Source organism: Mus caroli, unplaced genomic scaffold (genome assembly GCF_978045245.1).
Source record: "Mus caroli unplaced genomic scaffold, Mus_caroli_1 scaffold_11, whole genome shotgun sequence".
Taxonomy (NCBI): Eukaryota; Metazoa; Chordata; class Mammalia; order Rodentia; family Muridae; genus Mus; species Mus caroli.
In genome coordinates this window covers 57,298,406-57,318,740 of record NW_028227266.1, presented here as the reverse complement: position 1 = coordinate 57,318,740, position 20,335 = coordinate 57,298,406, and the positions used below count along the sequence as shown (strand labels likewise).

The 20,335-nt window shown below is 36.4% G+C and overlaps 1 protein-coding gene across 11 annotated transcripts in view; it reads left to right on the top strand.

Annotated features, from left to right (window-relative positions):
* Positions 1-20,335, top strand: part of Neo1 (neogenin 1) — a 157,783-nt gene that overhangs the window by 73,512 nt on the left and 63,936 nt on the right. For all 11 annotated transcript variants that reach the window (XM_029481357.2, XM_085844673.1, XM_029481356.2 and 8 more), the window contains exons 6-7: positions 6,200-6,354; positions 8,364-8,484. In XM_029481357.2, coding sequence (XP_029337217.1) covers positions 6,200-6,354; positions 8,364-8,484 — 276 coding nt within the window. The remainder of the gene's footprint in view (positions 1-6,199; positions 6,355-8,363; positions 8,485-20,335) is intronic.

Genomic DNA, 20,335 nt, shown 5'->3' with positions numbered 1-20,335 from the left:
CGGTTAGCAGGCAATCTTAAGAGATGGTTGTCATCAGGGACAGATCCAAGTTTGCTGGGATCTAGACTGAAAGCTATTTTGAAAACTTTGCCTAAGAAAATGAATACCAGAAGAGGTACCAAAATGAGTAGTTGCTTAAATGAGAAAATGGTAACAGATTTGGGTTTGTTTGTTTGTTTGTTTAGATGATACATTCCACAAACATTACAAAAGCCTAGGAAAATAATACTTTTTAAAAAACTGACTTATGTAATGCTTGTCTTGGCTCTGTTTTGTTTCCTTGGGTCAGTGATCTTGCAAGTCATCTTTTTGTTAAAGTAGAAAGCCAGCTTGGTTTTTAACTCACTCTTTAAGATTTGTTCAAGTGAATGTAAGCCTATACTTTGGCATCTCTCTGTTGAGTCCAGTTAATACAGTGGGCTGAGGGAATGTTCCTGGAAGCTTAAGTATAGACAACAGTCTTGGCAGACGGTGTAGATGCTTCTTTCTCAGTGACCCCACGAAATGTGTAGCTCAGTTTCCCTTGTCTTTGTTTGATCTCAGCAATTCCATCAGCCAGTTCACCACCTGCTATCATAAGGAGATATTAGGGTCCAAGCATAAGCATTCTTAGTGGATTGTACATAGATGTCGCAGCTTGTCTTGGTGGCAGGCACATTCGTATCATTTTGTACTCGGGGAAACAGATTAAGACCTATTTAGACCATACAACAAGATCCTTTCTCAACAACAACAAAAAGCCATACACAAAAATAATACAGTAGTTTACTATTTGGTGGTCCCCAGCCTGTTAGCATTTCAAACATAGTCCAGAGACTATTATCATCTATTTATGTAATAGTGTCAGTATATCTGTTGTATTGATCTTGTGGGGTAAAATGACTGGATCAAAGAATATATGCAACTTTGATTTTGCATAGCAGTTAAGTAAATTACCCAGCATAGATTGTCTCTGTTTTATCATTCCAGTGAGCACGTTTGTTTCTCCTGCATTTGTTAGCCTAACATGTTCTGGTACTATTTAGAGATGACATCAGATCTTACAGGCTGGGGACTCAATTCTCCATGACTTTTCTCTCCAGTTCAGAGAAGTCCGTCACAAGTCTAGACCTCCAGAACTTCTGACTAACCAACTTTAAGTTAAGGTTCCCATGACTACCTCTTTGGGTTACATTAGCTTGTTACAGTGGCTCAAGAACACAAGGAAACATTCAACTTATACTTACTCATTTATTATGAACGAAATACCAAATATATTTTAAAAATGAAAAAGGCATTGAGCTAAGTACATGGGTAGGGACCCCAGAGTCATGTGTCTTCTCTAAGCACAACACCCTTTAGGAACACATTGAGCTGCCTAGAAGATCTCCAGAACTTTGTTCTTGAGGGGTTTTAATGGATGTTTCATTACATAGAAATGATTGATTATATCAATGTCCATTGGTAAGAAAATCAGCCTTCATCTCCTTTCAGGTTAGGGCCTGGTACTAAAAGTTCTGTGTAATTGTGGTTGGTTCCTATGGCAACTAGCTCCCTTCCTGAGGCAGTCTTAGAGTGCTATAAGAGTTGACTCATTAAAACAAAAGAAACCATCATCTAAGGAACTTGGGGATTTATTTGTGTCAGGAAAGTGAATACCTAATGCATATTTAACAATATTCAAAGTTGAACATACTTAATGTTTTTTTGTCTCTGATGTAGTGTCATACTTAGGCCTTTCTTCAAAGACACTTAAGTCATGCTTTCTAATCATGCTGCCTTAGGTCTGTGTCTGTGTAATCATTAAATATTTTATACATATATAATTTATTTGATGTAAGGAATATATTAAGATTGGGACACAAATTACAGAAATGCATCCATCTATCTGGTTTAAAAAAAGGATGATGTCTGTTAAAATTATAGGAAAAAAGACTTATGAAAAACTAGCATAAAAACATTGAATCCTTGAGACACACATTTTGCGGGGAAGAAGCTACCCTCTAATTCTCTGATGGTTCTGATTAGTAGAGCTTTAGATAATAGTTGATTACTTTCTGCAGCGTAATTTAGGCTACTGTGTTTTCAGTGGTAGATGAGGCAGTGAGGGGTGGGTGCTAGAGAAGATGTGCCTATGGAGGCAATGCTCTTTAAGGAAATGCTTTAAATTGGGATCTGTAGGATGTCCACTTGTTAGCTAAATTGGGAAGAATGGGCTAGGGAAATGGAGTGAGAATGGAATTGTAAATACGGGCCTGAGAAAAGGGCAGAATATTAAAGTCTAGTGGCAATTTCATGGTAAGGTTCCTGCAGGATGGATGTCGCAGCCTTTCTTGGAATACAGGAGACCTATTTACCTTTGGTGCATTGGGAAGCTTTCTCTGGAAATGGTGTGTGTGTGCACGCGTGCATGCGTGTGCTCACATGCATGCATGCATGCATACTTGTAGCAGATTTACAAATACACTGTCAAATGAAATCTCTAAAAGGATTTCAGACTTAAGTGCTTGGGCGAGCCTGATCTATTTTGTCAATGTTTTTTAAAGATTTGGATGTCAACTTGTGAATTGTAGAAAAAGCTTAAGAACATCAAGTATACAGTTTAACTAACATAAGTGGACAAAAATTATTTTGTTTTTCTAGTTAAAGTGATCTATGAGAATTTTAGTACTAAACTGAAAACACCAACATTGGAGAGCTAATGTACATGAAAGCCATTAACTTCCAAATTACAGCAAAATGACGTAACCATGAAACTTTGTTGTTGGCCAACACAATATAATCTTGTTTGAATTGGGTGCCAAGTTCCAGCATCATTCAACAGTGGTGGAATTAAGTTAGTTAGTTTGTCTGTTAGCAAATGAATTTTGGAAGTATAATGTTTGTTTTCATATTAACATTTTATGTGTGTATTTAGCAATTAAAATTACCCGTGTAATGATGGTGGTAATAGAAGGGATAGAGAACTGTTATAGAGAATTTGAAGCTTAATTATCTCTTTGGTAACAAAATACATAATCTCCCACTGTAATACTTGTTTTCTTATGGTAATTGATTCATTTGTTCTCTGGTTATCTGCTTAACTTCCTAACCACAAACATCTGCTCTCACATTATCTCTAATTGGTATGAGTACTATATAAAGAGTAGTTAAAAATCCAGAGGAGGTTTGGTTTTGTTTTGTTTTGTTTTTTAAAATAATTCATGAAAGGGAAAAGTAAATGGTAGACACTGTTTATGCTTTTCTTATTGAAAATGTATACTAAAATGATTAATTTAATTTTAGAAATCCATTTTGCTGTGTTTTGTAGAATTACTTACTCTACTCTAGGGGAGGGTTCCCAAATACTAGATATGAGCTCAAGGAATATGTCAGTTCCTTAGAAATGGTACCATCTAAGTTATGAGTACACGCTTGGAAAGTAGAGGAAATTAGTATTTATTGAAGAGGAGAGGTGAGGCAAGTTGCTTTTATATTTAAGGAAAATGGAAGGATAAACCATAACTTTTTTTAAGATTGTTACTTATGGAGGGGACTATGTAGACAGGATAGAAGCCCAAATTAATTGGGTGTATACTGTTTGTGTAGATTTCAGTTTTTGCCACATGACTTCTGAGGGTGGAAAATATACAAATGATTCAAAGTACATATCAGTACATATTGAGATGACAGAGTAAAGCCACACAGGCACAGCTTAGGTTGAAAGTTATTCAGATAATATGAAATGGTAATTGGACTGGATAGTCCTACTGGAGTGTAATCTAATGACAAGTAGCTGCAAATATTGTTGGTAAAAATGTTATTCTGAGAGTAGTGAGGAGTTATAAAATATAAGACAGATGCATAATTATGTTAGTGTTAATTGGTAGCAGAAATTTTTAGTAGAAAGAACAAATGTTAGAGTTAAAAAGATTAATTTAAGACTTGTTGACCTGAATTTAGTTGGTAACTTTAATAGAAAATCAAGATGCATAATTGCTGATTTTGTAATGATCAGAAAATACTGAAAGACCACCAGTAAGTAAAGTCATGGCAGGAAGGACCATTGTGCATCTGACAAGCCCAGGCTTCCTCTATTGATAAAGAAATGATGGTTTCAAATCATAGAACTGTAACCTCAGTGAGATGAAACAAACCAAATGCATTTTAAAGCTAGGACTCACTCTAATGCTTTTAAAAGGATCTCAAACTTATAAGAGATCTCCCCTACCTAAGACTTCTTTGTTAGGAGAAAACATAGCAGCTACCCAAAGGCAGAGCTGTTAGCCAGAGCTAGCCCAATTGAAATTACCTGCTAGGATGCTATAGATACTAACTGTCTTGCAAAAATATACCTGTCTGATACTAAACAAAAAAAAATCTGTTGATAGGAACTTGAGCTGTGTTCTAGATCCTGCCTACCGGGATGCTGTGGGCTAGAGGTGGTATCTAGAAAGCCACATTTGGAGTAAACTAAAGGAACTTTTGGGGAGAATTATCATTATATCTTCCAGAAGCCGTGATATAGACAGGGAAGAAAGTGTATACTTCAAGAGATAAGAAAATTGTAAACACAATTATTGAAAAATGGCCAAGTACCTATATACATTATTCACAAAAGATTTTTTTAAGATTTCATGGGTGCTGCATCCTTGTTATATCTAGACACACACTAAATAAGATCCATAGTGATACTACTAGTCGACAAGAGAATGTGGATGGTAAAATTTTCACAGGGCCACGTCTTTTTCCATAATTTATTTTTGTTCAGTTTGCATCTTTATCACAGTCCCCCCCTCCCAGTACCACCTCTACAAGGCTCTCCCCCCACTTCCCCATCTAAGGAGAAGAGGAAGCCCATCTTGGTTACCACCCTACTCTGAGACATCTAGTCTCAGCAGGGCACATCCTCTCCCATTGAGGCCCAACCAGGCAGTCTAGGTAAGGGAAAGAGCTCCAGTGCCAGGCAACAGAGTCAGAGATCGCTCCTGCTATAATTGTTAGGGGACTCACATGAGGACCAAACTGCACATCTGCTACAAATGTGTAAGGGGTCTAGGTCCAGTTCCTGCATGCTCTTTGGTTTGGTTTGTGGTTCAATCTCTGTGGGCCCAGGTTAGTTGACTCTGTTGGTCTTCTTGTGGTGTCCTTGACCCCTCTGGCTCAGTTTATTCTATTCTCCATTCTTCCGTAAGACCCCCTCTAGCTCTTCCTGATGTTTATCTGTGGGTCTCTGCATCTGCCTTCATCTGCTGCTGAATGAATCTCATAAAAGGAGATTTTATGCTAGGTTCTGTCTGCAAGCATAGCTGAGTATCATTAATAGTGTCAGGTGTTGGCTCTCTCACATAAGATGGGTCTCAAGTTGGGCCAGCTATTGGTTGGCCATTCCTACAGTCTCCGCTCCATCTTTATCCCTGAACATCTTGTAAGCAGGACAAATTTTGGGTTGAAGGTTTTTGGATGGGTTGATGTCATCCTCCTTCCGCTGGAAATCCTACCTGGCTCCATAAATTCCCCTTGGCTCCCCCTGTCCCAGGTCTCCAGCTAGTCCCAGCGATGCCCCTCACTGATTCCACTGTCACTTCTAGCCCTCTCCCGCCGTTCTCCCCCTATACTTGATCCACAAGGCCACTTAATGAAAAGCTACAGGCATCAGTGACTGCTGAGAGGTGGGGAATTAGTTTTCTTCAAGGACAAGCATCTTGATAGTCTATCCAATCCCAAGTGGTCAGCCCTGCACACATGTGTATAAGCAACACTAAATGGGTTCAGTAATATGTATATGAATATATGCATAACACTTCATTCAGAAGAAGAGATGAGTGAGTGTGTGCGTTGGTTATAAACACAAGAGTTAGAAGGAGAGGTGAACACCTCAGAAAAAAAAAATTAAATTTAGGTAAAGTTTGAATAGCCGGTATTTGGGAGGATGGTCACTATTTTTAAATTTTCCTAATTTTATTATATTGTAAGGCTTTAGTTTTCTTGAACTTAATCTCATGGCAGATGTAGGGCTATCAATTTGCCTGTGAATTAAAAAAAATACTTTTCTTTACAGCTGAATAATATTCCATCAGGCAGTTAATTTTTAAAGCTACTGTGCTAACATTTTAAATATATAGTTATATGATTTTATAAAAATATGCAAATAACTGAATTCTACGATCTAAAAGTTTGTTGATATGTGACTAGCTTCCTATTTTTATTTTCATTGGTATCTTTTCTTTATATTTTAAAGTGCCACCTGGATTCCTGAAACAACCTGCTAACATATATGCTCACGAATCCATGGACATTGTATTTGAGTGTGAAGTCACTGGGAAGCCGACTCCGACTGTGAAGTGGGTCAAGAATGGCGATGTGGTTATCCCCAGTGATTACTTTAAAATCGTAGTAAGTATGTTTTCAAAGAAATACATTTTATTTTTGAAACCTTCAAGTGTTTTTAAATGTAATAGTCAAAAGATGTAATAGATATACCAGTTTAAATTACTGTAAATGAAGAAAAAAAAAGTTATACAAAAAATATAGAATAGAATTTACTTTTAACCCGTAGAGAAAGCTTTGCTCAGAAGTATTTTGGTAGCTCATATGTAACATGAGATTACATAGCAAATCAGTGGCTGGACTAGGCTTAGAACCCACCAGCAGTCTGGTAGTGAGAACGTAGCTGTCAGCATTGCATGAGGAGTACAGTGTGTGCATGCAGGTGTGTTCTCATTGTCTTCACAGCTACATTCAAGGAGCAGATCTCTCTCTTCCTCTCTCTCCCTGTCCCTTCCCTTTTCTTCCTTCTGTTCCTTTCTCCCTTTTTCCTCCCTGCTCCCGGGGTCTCACTGTGTAGCTCTGGCTGTCCTGGAACTCACTATGTAAGCATGGCTGCTCTAGAACTTAGAGAAATCCACCTGCCTTTGCCTCTTGAGTATGGGGGTTAAAGGCATGTGTCACCGTATCCAGCTCTGACTTGGAGAATGGAAAGATAATCATTTTGAAAAGCTTCTAAGATATACAAACCCTACTAAACTTTATAAACTTATAAAGAAATTATCATACTTCAAAAAGCCGGGCGGTGGTGGCGCACGCCTTTAATCCTAGCACTTGGGAGGCAGAGGCAGGCGGATTTCTGAGTTCGAGGCCAGCCTGGTCTACAAAGTGAGTTCCAGGACAGCCAGGGCTATACAGAGAAACCCTGTCTCGAAAAACCAAAAAAAAAAAAAAACCAAAATAAGAATGACCTCATGCTAACACTACTAACAACAAAAATCCTTTTAGAAAGTGAGTACGTCATCACATAGTACCCTTCATTTAATTTGCATGTATTAGTTGAAGCAGTTTTCAAAGTAGATACAGGCAAGCCATGGTGATATTAGCCTGTAATCCTAGCCCTCAGGAAATGAAGGCAGGGGCATAATGAAGGGGCTTGAGGCCAGGCAGGCTAGGTTATCAGTGAGGTGGTAACAAAACGGCAAATGCAATCGTGTTAAATGTGAAGCTATATTGATATCTCAGTCTGTAAAGTACTTTCCATGTAAGCATGAAGGCCTAAGGTCAGTGTCCAGGAGAAACCCAGGTAAGGCCTTGAGTTGAAGAGCCACACACACTATGGAGCTAGAGACAGGTGGATCCCAGAGGCTCACTGCCAGCTAGCCTAACCTAACCAGTGACTCTCCCAGATCCCAGTGTAAGAAAGAAAAAGTGGGGCTGGAGAGATGGCTTAGCAGTTAAGAGCACTGACTGCTCTTCCAGAGGTCCTGAGTTCAGTTCCCAGCAACCACATGGTGGCTCACAACCATCTGTAATGGGGTCCGATGTCCTCTTCTGATGTGTATGAAGATAGCTACAGTGTACTCATATACATAAAATAAAAAAATCTTAAGAAAAAAAGAAAGAAAAAGTGTTAAATGTATAAGAATTCTTTGTCAAAATTGCATTTTAATTATATATATGTTAGGTATATAGTAGATATTATTGCCTACTAATATTATCATTTTCTAATATCAAACTAACAGGATTATTTAGGTTTTAGTAATAAGTATGAATGGCATACCTTAAGATCTTTACTCAAAACTTATTAAAAAGCTCAGAAGTAATGATAGTGTTTTAAAGACAGTGTCATTTTAAAAATTTGTCATGCAAGCAATTCATTTTTGTGGGAATATTTCTAAAATGCAAAATCTCATGTTAACAAAAAATAGTTTCTGAGTACTTAACATTAAAACCAATCTGTTGTGATTAAATTAGCATTTTTATTTTATCATTATTTATATGTTGTTTTTTAAATTTTAAAGCAACATTTATGCTAATAACAATATTTCCTCCTTCTCTTTGAGAACATATCCTTGAGATTTTAAAGTCATGTTTATTAATTAAGACATAACATTTTATATGTTTTTCTTCCTTAGAAGGAACATAATCTTCAAGTTTTGGGTCTGGTGAAATCAGATGAAGGGTTCTATCAATGCATTGCTGAGAATGATGTTGGAAATGCACAAGCTGGAGCCCAGCTGATAATCCTTGAGCATGGTAAGAGGGGAGCAGCAGTGAGCTGAAGGAGCTTGCATTGGAAGCACATTACTCCAGGGTACCTTGGGATGCTAGCTTGCTTGGTAAAAGGAGCCTGTGACACACCCACACAGGAAAGGACAGCAGTCTAAATCATTCTGTCAACAACTATCTGTAACTCCAGTTCCAGGAGATCTGATGCCCTCCTCTGATCTCCTTTGGTATCACATGTGTTGTACATACATCCATTCAGACAAAACATTCATACCTATTTCAAAAGTCTAAGGAAGGGTGCTGGAGAGATGGCTCAGTGGTTACATAGAAATACATACAGACAAGAAACCAATCAACATAAAAACAATAATAATAAAAATAAAAGCAGCTTTTAAAAAGTCCAAAGAAAGGGAAAAAAATAAAATTACTTAGAGATACATTTTCAGATAATGTTAAAAAGAAGTTGATATTAAGAGAAAAACTGAAAAAATGCTATACAAGTAAGTGTTTATCAGAACCCATTTGTGTCAATCTCACAAATTTGTTTCTGTGTCATAAGAAAGACTTCTTAATGTTTTGCACTAGTTGTTTTTCCAAACTAAAATTAGTGTACCTTTTCTTATTATAAAAATACCTGTTAGTAAAATAAATTCAATCAACATTGAAGAATAGAAAATTAAGAGTTAAGTCAGGGGAAACCACTGTAATTTGAGAAAAGGAAGGTTAATATTGTACAGAGTTATTATTTCTAGAGAGTAACAATTATTTAGCTAGTAGGAAACACCTATTGTAAATAGCATTGGCATATATAACAAGCAACAGTAGCCTCTGGGTAAAGATGGTGTCTGCAGAGAAAGACCTACACATAAGCTGAAGTCTGGACACTGCTGGAGAGAATGTGGCCTGGTTTTCTAAATGACAGAGAAGTCGATACAGTGCTTTGTTGTTGAAACTTCAGATTTACTTTTTAGGGTCTGAGGAGAGTTGATCATAAGTTGGTATCTCACCAGAGGCATTTTCTGCAAAAGCACCCAAGACTTCCTGTGTTGGGGAAAGGGACTGGCTCTCAGAATATGCACATGAGAGCTAAGAAGGAAGTTCTCTCCTTACATGATTGGTATCTCCAGTGTTTGTGCTGATGTGTGTAACATTTGTGCCAGCTGAGAAAAGGAAAAACTATACTAAAAGGGCCTGGCTTCATTTTAGTTGAGCAGGAAGTAAAACCTGAATTTGGAACTGGGAAGTTAATTGGATGGCATACTCTAAATTCTAGGAATACTTCATAGGTGCATACATATGTGTGTACTGTCTCCTACCATGTTTTCTTGCAACACAGTCCCATGTACAGCTTTCCATGCTAACAGTTTACAGCAGTGTTCGTTGTTGAATAGAATATATATATATATATTTACATATATATATATATAGAGAGAGAGAGAGAGAGACATACATACACAGACTTTTAAGTTACTCTCTGATTACATTTAACTTGTCCTTTTTGTCATTTTTTTTGTTTGTTTATTGCTATTATGAGCAGTGTTACACTGAACTTTTTTATGATTATATTTTCATACTAAATTACTGTTGTATAACGGTATATGGTAAGGGTTATCATTTAGCAGCTAAAGCTCTCTCCTTTTTTTTTTCCTCTTTTCATTTTGAGCATTTCTTGTGAAGGCATGACAAAAGTGGCATTTTGGATATCCATTTCTGAGTCAGATACTGTAAGGTATAGTGTCGTTCCAGGGCTTTCTCGGAGAACTATAGCCTGACCAGAGAAACTGTATGGCAAAGCTGGCACCTATACTGTCATTTTACTAAAACAGCATATAGGATTTATAGATGCCATTTTTTAAAATATACTTGGGAAAAAATAAAATAAAAATAGTGTCGTAAAAGGTAAAGTATCCGAACAGCTCTCTTCACCCTGCGTTCTCCTGTGATTCTACCTTTCTCTCATCTTAGCAACCTTCACGTTTGTAAAAATACAGTTTACTGAATTGCATACTAGCTGAGCGAGTAAAGCAGACAGCTTGTTTGTTTGTTGTACAATGGCAATGATTTTCTTAGTAAACTTGAGAGATATTTAGTGTATTCATGTCCACCTAAGCATTGGGGCTTCAGTGTGTGTTTGTGATTACTTCTATAACTATTACCAGTGTAAATGGATGGCTGTGTTAGGAGCATCCTAATGGAGCTTTCATCTGAATGTGTTTGGTGGTATAATCATTTCATTACTAGTATATGTTTTTCTCTGATTTTGAGAATATTTATGGGCTTTGGGAATTTTTTTATGATCATACTGACAATACACTGGCAAGTCATAGGGTATTAGAAGAATATAAGTCCCATGTTTATTAAATTTGTATCCTATTTTTACATTTTATTTTTTATTTGCTGAAAAATAATTTACTTGTATGTATGTGTGCAAGCTTGTCAGTGTGTGTGCCATTTGCCCTTGGAGACTAGGCTTCAAATTCCTTGGAATTGGACTTAGGTGATTGTGAGATGCCTGTTGTTGGTGCGGGGACTTGCAAGAGCAAGTCCTTAACCCCTGAGCCGTATATCTCCAGCCCTGTTACTTATTTTTGAGATGGGGGAAGGTGCTATGTGCCTCACCATATTGCCCAGGTATCAAATTCCTTGGCTTAAGGTGATCCTTTTCTATCATATTCTATATTAAAAGCAGCAAAACTTGAGGGAAAATATCCTTTACTTCTTCATTGTCTTTTCTTCCTGCTTATTTACATTTAGAAATTGCCTTTAATTTTTCTTGTAAAACTGAAATATAATAAACTTAGAAATACACTTTTTAAATGCACATCCTGTCAACAGGTCTAATAATTAGCAGTATTTTTTTGTTGCAGAAGGGAGGAAGGGGTGATGAAAGGAAGTAACGTGAACTTGTTTACAGTAAAGGAAATTCACACTTTACCAACACATTAAATGGCTTCTAGGATATCATGGCCATGGTAGATAAGAACACATACTGAGTATTATGAGTGATTGTTTTTTTCATTTTCTTGACTGAAATATTTGTCAAAAATTCCATATAGTTCTGAGGTTATTGAATGATAGATGTTCTGGAAAAAGTGACTAGAGCTTGGCATGATTAAAAGTTGGCTAAGTAGCAAGAAATTATTAGTCAGTAGTGGAATATTTTAAATCTAAAGCACTACTTGCAAAGGTTAGTTAGTATTGATCAAAGGGTTAATTCTTACTTATTCCTTTGCTTTTGTACTAGTAAGTATAATTTTAGAAAAAGTTTTACTCTAGATAACTGGTATAATTAGTCTCTTAATTGTGCTTTCTGTATCTAGGCACTTTCTTGTTTTTGTTTTTAAGACTCCTGCTTTATAACCCAGACAGGCCTGTAATTGACTCCATAGCCTAGGCCAGCCTCAGTTTCACAGAACTCCTTCTGCATCACTTCCCTGAGTGCTAGGATTAGTCAGGTACCACCACACCCACCTCAAGTCTAGGGACTGTCTAAGATACATCTATAGATGTATGTAATGCCAGTGTTTCCTCTGCACCTGACGTACTGACTGAGTCAAGTATCAAACTTCTGTGCTTTTTGTTTTCTGTAAAATGAAGAAATTAAAATAGGTGATTACTGGATTGTTGTTTTGGTTTGGTTTGGTTTTTTAAAATCACTTCATATATCCCATGAAATGTAATCATTTTAGGAGTATGTTAATGTCAGATGTGATTTTGTTTTTTATTTAATTTTATGTTTTTTACTTTAATTTTATGAGTCTTTTTGCCTGTTTTTACCACTAATCCCTCTTCAGCCCCACAAATGAAAATGAAGTTAAAGACTAACTTTATGAGGCAAACTTTGAGGTTATTCTTTAAGTAGAATTTTTAAAAATCTACTTAATATATTTATATCATTTAAATTTGCAAAATAAAATAATCTTTTATGACCAGATTGAAAGGCATCTGAAATAGCTGGATAAAACTACCTATCACTGTTTTAAAACAGACCTAACACATGTTCATTGTAACAAATAAGAGCATGTAATTGACTGATTAGGAGCATGTAATTGACTGATAAAAAAGGAAATGTACTGTTACCTCTTCCCTCATCTCACTTTCTAGAGCTAGCCCTTGTTAACAAACTTGATTTATGTAGCTATTCAGTAAATTTGTATGGTAAAATCCCATATACCTTACAGAAGTATGGGTTTGTGCCAAGTGGTAAGGTTGAAATAGTCAGGAATTAGATCTTTGGCCCTCATAGAACATTTATCTGTTAGAATAGAAAAATATTAAACAACTAAAATATAAACAAAATAATTAAAATGTTTGTGTCTGCTTAAAGGAAATTAAATAATGCTTTATGCTATGGATTGAATTTAGAATCATTCCCCCACAGGCACGTACATATGTTTAAACACCTATGTTTAAACCTCAACCTAGGGCCACTCTTTCAGGAAGTTGTGGGACTTTTGGACATGGGGCAGGGTGGATGATACAGGGATGTGGCAGCCTTCCTAGAGTTGTAGTCAGCCTAAGATGAAGGGAACCATCTTAAGTACCCCCACCACCTAAGCACCAAACTCGTCCCAGCTGCTATGCCTATTCTGCCATGAAGCTGTGAGCTAAAACAAATCTCCCCTTCTCTAAATTATTTTCACTGTATATTAATATTTAGTCCCAGTGACAAGAAAAATAGCCAATACACTGATAAAGAAGGATGGAACACAGGGCCCCCAATGGAGGAGCCAGAGAAAGTACCCAAGGAGCTGAAGGCGTCTGCAATCCTATAGGTGGAACAACAATATGAACTAACCAGTAACCCCAGAGCTTGTGTCTCTAGTTGCATATATAGCAGAGGATGGCCTAGTCAGCCATCACTGGGAAGAGAGGCCCCTTGGTCTTGCAAACTTTATATGCCTTAGTATAGGGGAACGCCAGGGCCAAGAACTGGGAGTGAGTGGGTAGAGGAGCAGGGCGGGTGAGGATATAGGGGACTTTTGGGATAGCATTTGAAATGTAAATGAAGAAAATATCTAATAAAAAATTTAAAAAATATTTTAAATGAGAAAAAAAAGAATTATTGGTGAAGTTAACTTAATTATTTGGTGGTTGTTTGTGGGATGGATCCCCAGATGGGGCAGTCTCTGAATGGTCATTCTCTGCTCCGAACTTTGTCTCTGTAACTCTTTCCATGGGTATTTTGTTCCCCCTTCTAAGAAGTATCGAAGTATCCACACTTTGGTCTTCCTTCTTCTTGAGTTTCATGTGTTTTGCAAACTGTATCATGGGTATTCTGAGCTTCTGGGCTAATATCCACTTATCAGTGAGTGCATATCATGTGTGTTCTTTTGTGATTAGGTTACCTCACTCAAAATGATATCTTCCAGACCCATTCATTTATCTAAGAATTTAATAAATTCATTGTTTTTAATAGCTGTGTAGTACTCCATTGTGTAAATGTATCCTATAAGACAATGAGACGTGTTTTTGTTTTCTTCTTAACAGCATACATTTTTTTAAAGTGCAGTTGAATAATAATTTACCATTTACCTGAGTGTAATAGTACTATCTTTCAATTACAGCATTTAGGAGACAAAGGCAATAGGATTACAAGTTCAAGGCCAGCCTGAGACACATAGGCTCTCATATAAGAAAAAAAGAAAGAGTTTAGCATACATTTCAACAAACAGTCTGTGAATAATCATTTATCTTGAAGCTGTAGTTACAAGGTATGTAAAGGTTGATATTACTTAAACTAGCATAAATTTGAAAATAACCAAATTAATACAACCAATAAGAGAGAGTGCTTTAAAACATTAAAAAATTATGGGAACCTATGTATTGAAAATATCTTAGTTACGATTACTGTTGCTGTGATGAAACACTGTTACCAAAGCAACTTGGGAAGGAAAGGGTTTATTTCACTCAGTTTAACTCCATATATTTTACTTCATATAACAGTTTACCATCAAAAGTAAGGGCAGGAACTTGTACAGTGCAGGAACCTGGAGGCAGGAGCTGATACAGAGGCCATTGATGTCAGAGTGCAGCTTACTGTTTGCTTCCCATGTCTTGCTTTCTTATAGAACCCAGGACTACCAGCCTAGGGGTGGCCCTATCAACAATAGGTTGTGCTCTCCCCTATAAATAACTAATTAAGAAAATGACCAACAGGTTTTCCTATAGTCCAGTCTTAATTGACACGTGTTCTTAGTTGAGGCTCCCTCCTCTCTGATGACTCTAGCTTGTGTCAAGGTGAGATAAAAACTAGACAGTACATATCCAAGTTACATTATTGACATAACAAACTGAGCTGGATGTGGCTGTGAATGCCTGTAATCCAAGCATTGGAGGCAGCCAAGTTAAACTACTAGAAATTATACATGGAATATATTAATTTATATATAATGGTTTCTACTTAAGAAAATTCATTTCTTGAAGCAATGTTATGAGAGATAAAAATGTAGGTTGCATATTTGACAACTGTCTCTAAATGTTGGACATTGTAGCTTATTTTTTTCATGAATAACGGATCATACAAATGGTAAGGTAAAGCATAATTTATTAAACTATTAAAAGTAAATGTGACCCAGGCCTGAGAACTCAGACACGTAATCTGAGAATTCGGGAGGCCAGAGTAGGATGTAAGCTCCGGCCAGCTTGGCTGTATAGTGAGTTGAAGTCCAGCCTGGGATAAATTGTAAAACCCTGTCTCAAAAACAAACTTGTTAAACTAAAAGTCTTTTTTTTTTTAACTGAGTACATGAATAGAGATCCCTAGCTATCTGGCAAAGACCCTACTATGCAGACTGGTATGGGAGGTGACATTGAAAAAAAAATTTAGAGTCTAGCTAGAATAAATCGTAGTTTTATTTAAGTGTTTAGTTTTACAGACTTGGAGACTCAGCTAAGTGACCTGTTTAAAAAAAATTATTTAGCATGAAAGAACTGGAACCTAGATTCTCAACTTCAAGTTTATGATACAGAGGCAAGTTTTAATGTTTCTAAGACAGAAGCTCATGTGGGGTTTTTTGCCCCTTTCACCTTAGTTTCAAAAATCAGACTTTTAAGTCAGTATTGTGCTTATACTTAGTGACAAGGCTGGTCAGCCATCATTTTGGAAACATGGCTGAGCACCAAATAGTTTTGAGATAACGGTGGTTTACTTCACTCATAATTACCAAAAGTACCTGCCATAACTCAGGAGTGTCAGAGTATATATAGTATTAATGTGCGGTCACCCTCTGTCAAACCTGAACAGTTCTCACAGTGCCAGCATAGAGGCTTTATTCTAAGAATCTGAATAGTTGTAGTGTCAGCTCTGCTGAATGCCAAAGTGCTACTCAATTTCTAAACAAAAAGAAATCATTTCTGTATGGTTTCTAAGACATACAAGGATTTTTTGACTGAACTTTTTAAACATTAACTGAACCCAGAAAGGTATCTGGGATTTTGTTGATTAGGGTACATGGACATGAAAAAAAAAAAAAGAGGGAATTTAGTTAAATCAAAGTGTAGAAAGATTGAACATGCGTTGAAAGAATAGCAGGCAGCTCAGCTTTAGAATTCAGAGAAGAGTGAATATAGAAGTGAACATCTCAAGGAGGGGTGTGTGTATGTGTGTGTGTGTGTGTGTGTGTATGTATACCACATTCTTTAATAGCTAGTTATAGATAGCATTTGGAAGACTGCAGCAGATTTTAGGTATGTGTCTCTGATAATAACTCTGTACCAATTATGTGTGGTGTTTAAAGCTCTCAACCATGTAGTAGCAAGGACATTTCTTTGTGTCCCTTAAAATTTTTTGCCTGGCAATAATTTGTTAAATGTTAGGTAGATATTCCTACAAAGAAGGTAGAACCAGATCTATGATTTATTGAGTTAGTGTAAGGGAGAAGGGCTATATAAATCTAAGATTATATCCCTAATCTTTCTGGGTTAGGAAAGTTTGTCATCATTATGCTTGAGCTATAATACAATGCATGTTAGTTTTAGATAACTTTGGTAAGATTGACATATAATTATAGTTGGTTTAACTTGAACATGAATTTTATCTTTTCCAAACTCACAGAATTTTAAGACTAGAGTTTATGAGACTAAGGTAGCAACTTACAGCCTCAGTAATACTTTTGGTATTTAGTAGTTAAATTGAAAAGGCCCTGCAAATGACCTTTCCAGAATCAAAGATGTGCTAAGAAATTTTCAGAAAGCAAACTTAAATTTGAATTTGATGCTATTATTTTGTTATAAAAAAAGGAATATGTTATGCAGAGCTAAGATACCAGAAGGATAGTATATATGAATATCATCTCATTGGAAGCTATATTTAAATGATGCTAAATTATACAGTAATGTTTTAATTGGCAGAATATCATTTGGGTTGGAAAGGCATCACTGACAACCTGGATGCTTGCAGATTTGATCTCACACAGTATCAATCTTGAATTGTTGTGGTTTTCATCTAAAGTGTTGGCATTGAGACTGTCTCCCAATTGATTCATGCTTATGAAATCACCAGAAATAAGTATAATAAAATTTGAAATGCAGTTGAGAGAGGTTTTTTTTTTTAATATTATTGCATTCAGTGCTTCTATTGCCTTGCAAGAACTATTGTCCTAATGCTTTAGATGTGTACATTTTTTTTTAAAGCAAGTGCTTTGGCATAGCATTGATGTCTGAGTCTCTATGCATGTGTACCTGAGCAGATACACTCCAAGTAGTAAAGTAGCTGTGAAGGCTTTTTATCTGGATTCTGGCTTGGTGTGGGTTTTTCCTAAGCTTTGGTTTCTCTTTAGCTCATACTCAAAAATTTTAGTTCATTAAAGTTCATTTAGTCTTGTAAGAGATCTTATTAGGGAGGGTTCTTTGACTTCTTAGCTTTGTATACATAATGAAGAGATTTTTTACAAAATTTGGCTTCTGAAGCTGAATCTTAAAAGTATTAATGTTCTTTCAGATGTAGCATCATGAAAATTTGTCATGATTGGAGTTAACAAATCATTAAGCTCGTTGAAACAAAAATCAAAAAAAAAATTTTTTTTATCAAAATAGTAGAAATAACTGCACATTTTGTTTTATGTCTTCTGGGGTATTGAGAGCTTATCTGGGAAACAGCAGTTTGATTTAGAATGGAAAAGAGCTGTCTTTTTCTGGGGCTCACTGCTGAGGTAGGTGCGTCATTAACATCTGACACACCTTTTGAAAATGAATATTTTTAACGTCAGGAAAAAGTCAGATGACTTCCTCAATACCAAAACACCCCTCCTGCACATAGAATGGGAGGAGTGTTTTATTTTATAACTTCCTTCAATTGTTTATATAACTTCCTTCAATTGTTATATAATTGTTTATTTTTTTAAAGTAGCAGTCCACTGCAAGAATGCACACGTAACAATAGTAATGATAACCAGAGTGTGTCCCTGGGTCATGAAATTACTTTTCAACCAGTGAGGAGCTAATTCTTCAGAAAGAAAGAGCTGTAAGTCTTAGAATTCTGCACCAAAAGCAAGGACTCAGAATACACAGCTCTGTCAGTGGTAGTGAGTTAATTCATGGTCACATTGTATTTCTTCCCTACACAGTCTCCTGTCTATTTGGCAGTTGTACTAAAGAGCATTATGTGTATTTAGCTGATTTTGAATTCCTTCATTTTGGGAGTGTGTTACTCTCTTGTAACCATTGAAACTGGGTACCAAATTCACAAATAACAACTTAGTTGAGCCTCAGACTACTAGAGAATCCTGAAAGCTTTTAATGATGCATTCCTTCATGAGTCTCAAACCTTCACGCTTCTCTGTAAGCAGTTTCCTTAATTCAAGAAATAGCCTCGCATCTTCCAACTCACCAGAATTTGAAATTTTTCATAATCCAGTACATACTCAGTTTTTAATAACAGCTCTATGTATGTTATCTAAATATAATAGTTTATGAATACTAGACCAGACTTATTAGTTATATTTTCAAATTCTTTAGAACTTTATCCAATTTTGTCCACCTACTCTGCCTTAAGAACTTTCTAGTGAAACATAAGCACAGATGTGTTAGGTTCCTGAGCTGCTTTGTGGATTCCCAGGCCGTGTTGTCAGCGAAGGATATGTGACTTACCTCCCTGGTGGACGACTGTTTCATAAACTGCAGTGCACTGTAGTATTCTAAGATGCAGCCTTTCAGATGTCAAAATATGAGAAAGTAGGTCTCACAACCAAGAAAACACAGATTGTTTTTCAACAGCAGGAAACACTTGTTTTCTCTTGGTCAGTCATTTTGCCTTCAGTTCTACTTGGTCAGATCAGTATCAGTTTTCCCTTAATTACATTGTTGGCCATATATTGTACCATTATCAAACTTTGTCATTTTCTTTGATGATTGTCACTTCAGATAGCTTTTTATTTACTTATTTCTGCTATCTCAATTTGTTTCTTTCTGCTTTATCATTCAGCTATTCTTAAAATTGCCACATATTTAGACAATTTTTTTTTATCTTCAACACACTTAGGGTTAATCTGATTATTTGGTAATCCTCTTACCAAATAATAAGTCTGTTAATTTTCACTGTCTTCTTACTCATATTGTGCCTTTGTGCAGACCACATTCGTTAAGCCATGTTTTTACTTTCTTACACTTGTCTGAAGGTTTTACACTTATAACTGGCTTGATTAAATTTTATATAAATATCTCTGAGTGTGCAAGAAGTTTTAAGGCAGTGGGCATTTTAACAAACTACTCGGCATTAGCTCCATTCATCCCATCATTTTAGGTTGCCCCTCCGTCTCTGGGAGCTGTAGGGTTTTGACCTATCCTTCCATTGTGATTTCATGGTATGCTGTGTGTACCTTTTCTTCATGTGCAGGTGACATGTTCCCACCATCCAACAGCAGTTTTAAATGTAAAGGCTTGCATTTCTTTAGGTCCTAAAATATTTTATGATGTTCTAGCTTGTTATCATTGATCTTGTTGCTTATTCTGTTATCTTCTCTTAGCCCTCTACTGTATAAATTACCTGTTGTCGGTTAATATTTTAGAAAGATATTTAGAATTACCTTCTAATGCATTTGTTTAAAATATTTTTAATTTTTATTTTAGGACTTTATTCAGGTTTTTCTTACTGAAATGGGTTTATATGATTTATTCTGATTAATAGTTCCGTTTCACCAGCTCTTCCCAGATCCTCTCCGCCTCCTCACCTACTCAAATCTACACCCTTTCTCCAACCCCGCCCCCCAATTAGAAAACAAACAGGCATCTAGAAAACTTATAATAAAATAAGATTTAAAACAAGCCAGAATAAGATAAAACAAACAGCCAGGACAAAGTAAACAAATTCACAACTGGACGGTGTGCAGAGAGATTGAGAGGCCTTAGACCACTAAGTCAGGTGTCTCCATCAAACGCCTTTCCCGGGGCTCATGAAGCTCTGCGATGAGGAGGCAGAAAGATTGTAAGAGCCAGTAGGCATGAAAGACACCAAGAAAACCAAGCCTCCCAGACACTGCAGCAGCATGCACAGGGCCTGCACAGGTCTAGCCTGGATGGGGTTCCAGTGATGAGAGGGGAGCAAACACAAGCCCCTCTCTGTAATACAGAGCTATCTCTAATCAATAGCTGCTTGCATAGAAAAAATTAGTTTTCCTGACCAAGTCTCGTTAGATATTTAAACCATACTTCAGGGAAGCTTCGTGTCCAGCAGTAAACAGTTAACACAAGCGAGTTCAGTGTTATCTTAGGAGGGTTTTTGTTCTCATAATGTTTGTCTGGTTTGTTTGTTTGTTTGTTTTTATTGTTTTTATCTTAAGGTCTTTTGCTTATATAGTGTGGTTTTCAGTTTTCTTTTTCTAATGGGATTTCTCTCTGTTTGTATATGTTCCTTGTGCTTTTTCTTTAGCTCTTTTTTTCT